We start from the raw sequence: 12195 nt of genomic DNA on the forward strand, positions 1-12195 counted from the left end.
GTATGGCTGGGCTCTCTAGGGGCATTTCCTTGTCCTTTTCATCTGGCTTTAGACTGCATTGTCTCTTCTCAGTTGCAATTACTACTTGGCCTTGTTCTGCTCATAATAAATAAGTAGAGCTACCACTTATTAAGAGCCTGAGTCAGATTCATTACAGGTTTTATATATGCTCCATCATTTAATCCTTACCACCTGAGGCAGGTTATCATCTTTACATGCTTATTTATGGATGAGAAAATGGAGACTTAGAGCGCCTATGTAACTTGAGAAAGATGAAGCAGCTAATAAGTAGTAGAGCCAAAACTTTTATATCCAGCCTGGTGTGGCTTCAGATCCATGTTCTTAACTGCTACACTACACTGCTCCCCAATTAGACTTTGTGAGTTTCTACATTTGTAAGAACTCATCATTCCACTCAGTTCATCTTGTTCCTCATTACTTAGCTGTTGCTGTGACACAACACTTACATTCATCTGCTAGTCAGAAGTAGACAGGAGAATCTTAGGACACATTGTCTCTTAGCTACACAAGGCATCTTAACATAGTAAATAAGGTGTGGGCTTTGAAGTTGGCTGGGCCAGTATGGAATCCTCATCTGAAAAATAACAATATTATATCTCTAGACAGCTGAGTAAGAATTAAGACATAAAGCAAGGAAAGTCCCTAGAATAACATCTAAGAAATGGCAGATACAAAAACAAAAAACCCCCCAAAATGGCTGCATAAGAAACAAAAACAAACCCTCATTTTACAGACCGGAAAACTGATTTGGAAGTATCTTGCTGGGAGAACAGATGCTCTCCTTTCTCTATCCAATTTCCAAGATTCCAGCATCCCACGATGCAAGTTCACTGGAACTACTAAAAGCATTCATTCTGTTATGTGATTTCTCCCTCTCTGGCTGCAATAACAATGCACTATAAACTGGTTGGCTTATCAACAACAGAAATGTATTTCTCACACTTCCAGAGGCTGGAAGTCTGAGATCATGGTCCCAGCATGGCTGAGTTCTGATTAGGGTCCTCTTCTGGGCTGTAGATGACTGACTTCTTGTTGTATCCTCACATGGTGGAAAGAGAGCTACAGAGCTCTCTGGGGTCCCTTTTATAATGGCACTAATCTCAGTCTAGAGGGCTTCATTCTCATGACCTAATTATCTTCCAAAGGCCCCATCTCCAAATACCATGACATTAGGGATGAGGATGTCAACATATGACTATTGGTGGGACACAAACATTCAGTCCCTAACATGTCGTTAATAATGTCCATTCAGGCTGAAAGGTGTTTCTTTCCCCTGAATTAGGGAGAAAGAGATAATTTTTCATAGTTCCAGATCTCTAAAACAGGGATAATACCTATAGTGTTGTGAGGATCAAACTTAATATGCAAGACAAATGGAAGTGTTTTAACAGATATGAAATGCTTTATAAATGCTCTTACTATTAAACATTTTCATGAAATCCTATAACTAAACGGTAGGTGAAAATGAAAAATGATTAAAATTTTATAACATATAATTGGAATTAGACTTTGAAAAATTGGAGAAGTGATCATAAACAAGAGAATGTAGCTCAAAATAAACACAAAATAAAGCAGCAAGTGACTTTAAAAACATCCAGCTTTGTAATATAATAATATGTATGCCTCTTAATTATGCATTAAATAACAGATTTAGAAAAAATACAATAAAAACACCCTGTGTTTATTGCAAATGCAAATAAAATTGAGTACTGTGCTTATTGTATTTCTAAATGCAGTTGAAAAAGATGTACACAAGAAATTAAAAACAATGCTAAAGATTAAGTTTATTAAGATTAGGTTAAATCTAATGTAAAAGGCAGAGAACTGCTATGTCAGGGTGTGGTTAGGCAAAGTTGGCTAGGCAGTGCTTTCACATGGTGTGCTTGTGAGTCCCTGATGACCTAAAGTATTCTGTCACCCTTCTCCACCAGATATTGCAGTGTCTGAAATTACACTAAAAGTTCTAGTCTTCTGTGCTAAGGTTAAGTATTGCTTTAAGGGTTTACCTATTTAAACTGCTTTCAGATACTGATTATTTCTTAAGATCACATTGGCATTAAGAGCAGAAAGAATGTGCTCAACAAACAGAAGGGAAATTTACACTCTTTATCTTTTCCAAAAAAATTTTTCTAAGAAAGTCACATTAACACTGCAGACTGCATGGGGAGCTTACCCTGATTTTGCAAAATTTACCATGCCCTTTGAGTTCCAAGAGGAATATAAACCATATATTTATAAAATCTTTATTAAAATATATATTTAAAATATATGCTGTCGTTTTTATTAAGAATTTACAAGGAGATTTACTCAAACCTTTGAAACAACATAGAATATAACAAAAAAGTTTTAACAGAGAAAAATGCATTTTCAATGCATTTCCTGAAATAAGCAACTAATATTCCTTAGAAAAGATATAGGATATTTCATTGCCTAGATTTTAACAAAATATTCTTTACAGAAATGAGTTATGATGTTTACTACAAAGCCACCAAATCTGTATCTAATCAAAAGAGAGTCAAATAGACCAGTTCTCACTCATCTTCTACATTAGAAAATACTGATAAGACATAGTACTTCTCTTTATGTACAGCAGCAGCCTCTGCTGGAGAAAGAAAAGTATGCTTCTATTACAAAGAATTAGCTAAAACCTATTCTGAATTAGAACAACTAAAAGTTATATTTCTTTCATTTCCCCCTTAACCAAAAAACTAAGTTAAAATTATTATTTTCAAGGTCTTAAACATGTGCGGGCCTTATCAAGTATATCCTTCCTGATTTTTGGATAAGACGGATGTGCTTCAAGAACCTGAAAAAACAAATGAACAAGTAAACAAACCCATGAGAACTTGTAATTAATTATTGAGAACTAGGGAGCTACAAAACTTACTAGAATGAGCATTACAGTTGAGAGTTCATTGTATTAATACTACAACTACAGCAACGCTTTATACAGGTGATAGCTTAGATGTAACATGATGACCCATTTATTTTAATAGTAATCAGATGAGAACAGGAGAATATGAATACCACATGTAGAAAATATAACAAATATAATTGCTTCCTTAATAGATTAGTTGTGGAAAACAATTATGTATCAATGATTTAAAATATTTTTGTAATTTAGCTATTTATTCATGATAATTAATACTGCCATAGAGAGTGACTTTTAAACCAGAAGCACACATCAGATTTACTTGGAGTGATTTTGAGACATACAAATCTCCAGACCTACTGAATCTAGGAGTGGTGAGATATTTTTAAATAACTCCACAAATGATTCTAATGTATAACCTTACATTAATGTACAACCTTAACCTTAATGAGAAATACTGCTTTTCAAAGAGACTCAGTAATGAAGACCAACCAATGAGGCCAATTATTCACTATAATGACATTGATACATACCTGCCTGGGATATGGGGCATATAAAATTCTTCTCTACGGAGCTTTTTTTGGATGTTTTATAATTTTACAATGTTTAATATAATGCCTAACATGTACTATCAATGGGACAATGTATATATAAAGAAACTCTGCAAATTCTAAAAGTGCACCTTAAATATTTGTCACTTTAGTAGAGGACCATTTAGTAGGGAATGAATTACAGAAATGTAATTGAATGACTTCTAAATTACTGAATGTCTTTTACCTTTTATCTCCAATTTATAAATCCAAACAGACATTTACAAGAAAGTCTATTTAGAACCTAGAGAATCTATACTATCTTCAAATATCTTCTGACTTAAAGATTAAATTTTATTTTACATGTTTTTCCTGCTAGCTTCTGTCTTTAAATTAACATAAACATTTTACTTTTTGAGCCCAAACTAAAAACATGTTTGATTTAAGTAAACTTTACTATTTTCTAAAATTTGAACATTGATAATCTCTCCAGAATGTATTTGATAAGTCATTTAACTAAAATACTACACCCCATACTTCTATTCACATACATCTTGAGAGTACCTAAAAGAAAATTGTGCATCTGAATAATTTTTAAAAATCTAAATTTAAGTGTTTACCTGGTGACATATGTCAATTGCATCCACATATTTTTTTGCTTTTAAATAATTAAATGCCAATTTGTATCCTGTTAAGACAAAAAAACAAACAAAAAAACCGTAACAATATAGTACTATTTATAGAGCACACTGTTACTATTACTTTTTTTGCCTCCTCCTTTGTTGTAACAGAGACTGGTGACTGAGGTACCACAGGGAGAAATGATGTGATAATAGAAGGTGGAGTAACACAAAAGAAGAAAAGAAAATGGACTTGGAAAAAAAAAAACAAAAAACAGTGAATATACTGTTGGATTAGTAGATTGCCGTCCCACAAGTATGGTTTCTATAACTTATTAGAAAAGACTCATTTATTTCAGGTTATAATACAAACTCATCATAGGGCAGTAAATGACAACACAGCTATTTATTTATACGGAATAGATTTAGATTTATTTAGCACTTAACACATCAGGCGAACTGATTCCTATAGTCATGAGGTTTATCTGTTAGGAGATAAAGCCCACTATTTAAATAACTTTATAAGTAAATGAATAATTTCAAAACTGAGATAAATGCTATGAAAGATTCAGGCCAAAAGCTAAGCCAAGAGAGTTATAATAAGGAACCTGATTGGGGAGGAAGAGGGTGTCAGGGGATGACTGATATTTGAAGGATGAGGAATAAACCAGGCCAGGGTGAGAATCAGGGCCACTTTCAGGCAGAGGGAACTACATTTGTAGAGACCGGTGGTAGGTCATGCCAATGATTACTGAGAATGATCAAAAGTACCGATATCAAGATGTCACATTTTAAATATCAACAATTAGAAGAAAGTTTTAAGACATTTTTAAATGATTGCTATTTGCCTGTAAGAATGCTATAAAAATGAGGAAACTAAGGAGACAAGAAAAGTAATAGTAGTTGTGTACTCACTAAATAAGACATAACACAATGTAAAATAATGGGTAATAATAAATATTTCACTTTACCTCTTAGAAATATGAGATAAGAAAATATGAATGCTGCTCTTGGGCTCTACTAGAAGTACCAAAACAAATTTTTAAAATTTCAAACAAATGTTTGAAAAGAATTACTGAATAAAATAACCATATGGTAGGAAGAAGAAACAAATTATCTAAAATTCACAATATTTTATATATACGTATATATGTACATTTTAATGTCTCATAACATCATTTTGGTCAGTCATGTACAACAGAGTCCCATAAGATTATAATATTGTATTTTTACTGTAGCTTTTCTATGTTTAGATACACAAATACTTACCATATGTTACAACTGCCTATAGTATTCAGTAACATCTATACAAGTTTGTAGCCTCGAAGCCACAGGCTATACCATATAGCCTAAGTGTGTAGTAGGCTATACCATCTAGATTTAAGTACTCTATGATGTTCCCACAATAGTGAAATTGCCTAATGACACATTTCTCAGAATGTATCCCCAATAATAAGCAACACGACTGCGTATATATATGCACATATATATATGAATATGTACACACACACACACACGCACACATATGCAGAACTTACAAAGATGAAAATGACAAGTTTCAGAGAGGTAAACTCGATGTCATTACCAAGGAATTCTAAAATGGACTAATAGAGTTTTGACATTTAGAAGGATAACAATTTAAGATGTCATGCCAAAGATACTTCACATGGAAACTAGTCAAAAGCTTGATTTTAGTTTTGTATTCTGGCTTCCTGATTAACTTTGGGACCTTAGGCAAGTCTCTTGGCAAGTTTCCTCATCCATATAAGGGGGATAGCAACTCCTCCCTCTAACCTCTTTGTGTAATTTTAAAGATCAAATGAAATGCTTGTTGTGAAACGCTTTTAAAACCTTGGAGTACCACAAAATGTTAGCCCTTTTTTCTGTGTAAAGAAACACTAAATAAGAACCACAGAGTTTTAATGTTGGAAGAAACGTGATAGATGATCTAGTACAAAAGGAAATGAAGGGCTAGGAAGGGCAAGGAACATATGCACTGCAGCTGCATTATACCTGTCAAACTTATAAGAACTCAGTCACATGCAATCAGCAAAGACAGAGAGAAAAGGAACAATGTAAACAGAGTAGTGATTGTCATGTAACCTGAGAATGGGTGTGAAGGGAGAAACATAAAGGTGGTTCTTCTCTCATTGGCTTTCAATTGTTCCTGGTGCCATTTTTTTTCCCTGTATACATTTAAGGTGTACAACATGATGCTTATATACATATATGTGTGTATATATATGTATTCAATATGTATTGAAATGATTACTGAAGTTAAATTATCCTATTCATTCTCGTGCTTTTCACAGCAACACTATTCAAGCTTGAATCCTATGGAAAGAGCATGTTCATAATTTTAAGGGTTTCTTGAAAATTGGAAAAGTGAAATGCATTGTTAATTTGGCCAGGCAGGCTGGGGGTGCTGGATTCAATGACAATCTTATGGAAGAAACTAAAGAACCGAGAGCCTCAGAGAAATGTTTACTAAAGCAAAGTCGAATGAACTGATAAAATCATCTATAAAATACAATGAGGACACAGTGAAAGAGCTGAGTTGGAATCTCTATACAGGTATACCTTGTTTTATTGTGCTTTGCTTTATTGCACTTTGTAGATACCACATTTTTTAAAAACTGAAGGTTTGTGGCAACCCTGCATCAAGCAAGTCTATCAGCACCATTTTTTCAACATTTCTTAGCAATAAAGTATTTTTGAATTAAGGTATGTACACTGCTTTTTTAGACATTGCTATGCACACTTAATAGACCACAGTATAGTGTAAACATAACTTTTATATGCACTGGGAAATCAAAATGTTTGTGTGACTAGGTTTATTGTGATATTTGCTTTATTGTGACAATTGTTTTATTGCAATAGTCGCTTTGTTGTGATGGTCTGGAACCAAACCTGCAGTGTTTCTGAGGTATATGTTGAAGTCTCCCAAGTAACAGAGTATGTACACAATTTAACTGCTAAATGCATTCTCCCTGTGAAATAAAGTGTCAAAATTATATATATTTTTAGGATATTTAAGGAATTTTCATTTCCACAACCTGACTTTATTCTGTACGATGTTTAATGTCTGAGAATGTAAATTACTACAACAATCATTAGCTTCTGTGCTTTATATAAGTCTAGTAAAATAAGAGAACTCAGAGTAATACAAGGTGAGAGAGGATCTGAACTGATGGCAGTGGCTATGGAGATGACCCATCTTGTCCATGGTGTGATACAGCTGCTAAAAAGACTGAAGTAATCTGAGGCTGAATTAACAAATAGAAAATGCCTGATCAAAAGAAAAAAATTACATCCAATATACCTCAAATTAGCCAAATCATATGTGAAAACTTATTCATTTATGGCACAATGGACCAGAAAGGACACGAGCAAATGCAACAGCATTTTCCAAACTTGTTTGGCCAAGGAGTCCAACCCTTTCATGCTCAACACCCCCCTCCCCTTTTTTAAGTTTAATTAATAAATATTAAAATTTCACCGAGTGTCCCAAAGCACAATGTGGGAAACACTATTTTAGAGCTTTCAGGAGACAGCAGCAAGAAGGGTGAAAGACTGGAATCCAAGTCTTAGGAAGAATGGACAAGTTATGGAGCACAATAAGAAGAGAAGTTTAGGAGAGACATAACAGGGATTTGAAATCAGAAGACCGTTATCTGTAAGAGTGAAAGGGCTCTGTGGGTTGGTCCAGAGAACAGACCTGGGCAGTGTCCATGCAGCATATTTCAGCTCAATATAAAGAGAAGAGCACGGGGATGAGGTCCTTCACAAGGAGGGGCGAGGTTAGTCACTAGGTCTACTTCAGATGCCGCCTATCTGTCAGGCATGCTGTAGATCAGCATTCCTCAAACTAACAGTCTACAAAACACTGGAACTGTATGATGTTTCTAGGTGTAACTAACAATGGAACATTTTCCCCCACAGCGTTACCATTTTTGAAAAAGCAGTGGGTGGAGGGAGAGAAAGGGGCAGGATTAGACTAGATGTCCTCTGAGGTGACTGAGGGTAAGTTTGGACCTCAGAAAGTTATACTTAACTATTAGTAGCTAATAATTTATAGTATTATGAATATATAATTTATTATCTTACCTCAAAAAGTTATACTTAACTATTAGTAGCTAATAATTTATAGTACTATGAATATATAATTTATTATCTTTTCAGAAAGATTGATGATGGAAGTTGGCACTTAATGTATATTTTGCTCTGAAAAGAAACAAATGCATTCAAATAAAGATTTGCAAATAAAATATGTTTTTTGCAAAAACCTAGTGTTTAATTTGCTAAACTCACCTATTGCTGGATTTGTCTGATTGCCGTGTTTCCAAGCCATCTCATAGTTTAAGGCAGCATCTGTATATGCTTGCTCTTTTTCCATAATATATCCCATATATTCATAAGCTTTGCAGCAAGACTAAAGAAAAATGGAAGATGTATCAATAGACTAAACTTGATACCATTAAGATTTTATAGGATGTTTATGACTAGAGATCAATCATAGTAACTCATTTAAATAGCACATAAACAATGGCTTTCAATCTTGGCTATGCAATCAAATTATTTATAGAACTTAAATGATTCTGATGCCAAGTCTCCATCCCAAACCCACAGAATCAGGGTTTATTTCTTTTACAGATTCAGAAATACATATCAGAACATGTGTATTTTATGCATACACATGTACACTATAAATAATTTCAAACAGACAAATATAGAAATAACAGTATGATAAACTCCATGAAACCATAATTTATCTTCAACAACTAACTCATGACTAATACTTTTCACCTCCACCCCACACACTTGTCCTTCCATATTATCAGAAAAAAAATCCTCAGATGTTGCATCATTTTATCCATAAATATGTCAGTATACCTCTCTAAAAGATAAGAACTTTCTTTAAACATCATCACAATTTATCACACCTAAAATGTAACAACTCATTAATATCACCAAATATCCAGTCGTTATTCAAATTTCAAATTGTCTCAATATCATTTTCTGTTGTTTATATAATATATGCCTATATCACTGATATTTCCTGGCAATTATAATTAGGTCTAGAAGTTTGGGTTTGATTTTGATTTGGGGTGAGAAGGTGAATCTACTTCATATATCAGTGCTATAAGAAGCCATAATGGAGCCTGAGGCAAAAGAAAAAATGCACAACCCTACATGCATGTTTTTATGTATTTTTAAATTGAAATTTTCTTCTAGAACATTAGTTAAAAATACTGAAGAACTGAAAAGTAGGTATATAAAACTTACAACATTACTTTAAGTTTGAATATCTTATTTACATCTAAGCCAAATTTATTATAATTTTACTTTCCTCACCTTAATGGAAAAAAATTCATCAATAATATTTTCATTAAAACCATTACCCATTAAACATATACATAAAAACACAAATACAGGGATGCACATTTTCCCTTTTCATTCTGCCTCCAACATGGCTGGCACAGCATAGTCAGATCCTGCCTATTTAACATTTTGATGTTTTGATTTTTTCATTTAATTTTTAAAATAATTACTGCATTAAATTATTATTTTTCTTGATTATTGAGTGTTTCGCTTGTCTGCCCCAAGCTCCTGTCCTGTCATAGATGGTGTGTTGTGTTCTCCCATCAGGAAGCACAGAATGTCTTATTCTCCCTTCTTTTTCTGATGTTATACCCATTCATAAATTCATCAGGTTTGAAAAATGGTGATATTCTATTAGTCTTTCTTCATTTATTAGCTAGAAAATGTCTATAATGACAAACATCTTATCTAGTATTTGGTTACCCAATAGTATAGTTTGTATAGTAAAGGAAGGATAAATGCTTCATTCTTTCCCTTTATTTGCCAGCTTTAGAAATAATAGTAATAATAGTAATGCAAACTGCAGTGGTGACTGATGAAGTTTTTTTTTTTTTCTTTTTTGAATCTTTGTGAAGTCACGGATTAAACATATTTAATGTTTCAATCTACTGCAGTGATCATTCTTATTGATACTTAAAGTGTCCCAACATTGGCTCCTGGGAGTGTCTTCAAGTTGGCTCCTAAGTCCTTGACTCTAATCATCCTTGATAGCTTCCTTGCCATCTGGTATAACAAGATGCTCTGGTGTCATCTTGTACATTTCCTGCCCCAGATCTGGATGATTTCCATTTTTTAATTATATAATTCAAGGCTCCTAAGCTTTAGCTCCTGAATCTCATGCTTCCAATGTGAACATGCCTAACCAGCAGGGCCAAACAAAGTCTCTAAAGTAGCTGTCACTGTTCTACCGTGCAATGTATTGCTCTCAGTGTTCAGGGAAACTGAAATGCTGTCTGCATCAAAACCTGAATTCCCAAGCAATCTTGCATAATCCTACACTAGGCATATAAGGGTCAACTACTCAGCAGTTTAGATCTTCAAATCCTATTAATGATTATTCTGTTTTTCAAGGCCAAGTTAACTTAAAATCGATATAACTGATCAATTTCGAATACTCTATAAATTTATAAGTGGCTGGATGTTTTAGGTTTTTAAGTTCCTAAGAAAGTATCTTAATTGTACTAAATAATCATAATTCCTCTTTAAAAAATAAATGATCCATTTTGTAATCTAATTTTCTCGAAGACAATAATTATAAAACAATTTACTGTGACTAAGACTTTGAAGTAATTGATATGGATCTGTGAAGATAAATATCCTCAAGTTTCTAAGTGGAAAACAATTATTTTTCAACAAATAACATAAATCTTAACCTGAGAAAACTGTTATAATAAAATGTCTTTTTTATAATTAAACACTAAAATGTTAGTAAAAAGCTTTAAATTCTAAGGACTTTAAGATTTTCAGTTTTATACCTAAAGATAAGAACTTTTTATTAAACAAATTAAAAATTGAAAAGACTTTCCTCCACAAAATATATTACACATAGCAAATTCTAATGAGGAAAGGACATGCAGCTGCAGTAAATTCATCAAGAGCATTTCTTAACAGGAGGGACAGACGTCCGCAATTAATGTTCTTCTGCAATTTTCATTAGTTCTGGGATAAGAAGGATAATCACAGGCAAACGCTTGACATTCAGAAAACACTTTCTGTAAGTAGGGCATCACTACAGCTGAAACTTGAAATTGCATAAATCTCTTTTTACTTTCAAGGGCAAATGGCTTCTTTCTTACTATTAATGTTTCTGGACTGATTTTGGTAAGAATAAACATTTAATTTTTAAAGGACACACAGGAATTCTTTGAAATGGACCAACACTTAAATAACCTATTATGGAAAGCTTATGCAACAAAGATTAACAATTATTTTTCACTCTTCAATCACCTACTCTATTATGACGTAGGCACCGTTTTAATAGTTCCTCTGCAATGTCATATTTTGCAGATTGAATATAAATATCGGCAAGTAGCAGCCAACTCTTCTCAAACTCTTCAGCATCTATAGGATTCCAATTCATTTTTGCAATCCGCTTCAGCTGGTTTCTGGCTCTTGGAGTCTGTTTCAAGATCATATATGCTGTTGCCATTCCCAAAAGTGCTGGAACATGATCCTTCTGCAAAAAAACAAAACTTCAGACCACCAGGTACACAAACGGAAGTGTACTCTGTTTAAAAGAAAAACACATGGGAAGCAGCAAATGCTATATAATATAAGAACTGGTCTGTGGATTGTTTCTCACTCCATCACAGATAACTGTGATTGTGGTCATTATTTAACACATCAGTCAACCCCGAGGTACCATGAAGAAACAAACTTGGTCAGGCTCTGTATGGTCAAGCTAATTCAATAACTATGCATCTGTCATAACCACACAATTCTAACAGCATGACTCCATCTTTAATGGGATTAACTGGCTGTTCTAGTTTTGTATGGAAACAGAATAAATAAAATTCTATTTCAGGCTAATCCTTGTTGAGCAGTTTGTATTTCAGATTTAACATTTTGTCTCCTTAGTTCTTTCACCTGTCAAACAGGAATAACAGAATGATTTACCTGCAAATGATAGTCCTTATCCATATTGACTTCTATTATTCTGTTTTCCTTTTTTCTCATTTTTTTCAAAAACCTTTTCTCCCAATGAAGTTTGACCAATGAAATGTCATAAATAAGGCATGCAGTTAATCATTTGGAAATTATATAAAATAAA

General features: G+C 33.3%; 1 protein-coding gene across 3 annotated transcripts in view; it reads right to left on the reverse strand.

Annotated features, from left to right (window-relative positions):
- Positions 1–2457: 2457 nt before the first annotated feature.
- Positions 2458–12195, reverse strand: part of TTC21B (tetratricopeptide repeat domain 21B) — a 95601-nt gene continuing 85863 nt past the window's right edge. Inside the window, exons 26-29 of one of the 3 annotated variants that reach the window (XM_063097786.1) lie at positions 11377–11601; positions 8355–8475; positions 4044–4111; positions 2458–2827 (exon numbers count right to left, since the gene is read on the reverse strand). In XM_063097786.1, the coding sequence (XP_062953856.1) occupies positions 2750–2827; positions 4044–4111; positions 8355–8475; positions 11377–11601 (492 nt within the window). In that variant the 3' untranslated portion in view covers positions 2458–2749. Of the gene's footprint in view, positions 2828–4043; positions 4112–8354; positions 8476–11376; positions 11602–12195 lie in introns of those variants that run through there. The other 2 variants (XM_063097805.1, XM_063097795.1) reach the window with 2 other exon arrangements.

Source organism: Cynocephalus volans, chromosome 1 (assembly GCF_027409185.1).
Source record: "Cynocephalus volans isolate mCynVol1 chromosome 1, mCynVol1.pri, whole genome shotgun sequence".
Lineage (NCBI taxonomy): Eukaryota > Metazoa > Chordata > Mammalia > Dermoptera > Cynocephalidae > Cynocephalus > Cynocephalus volans.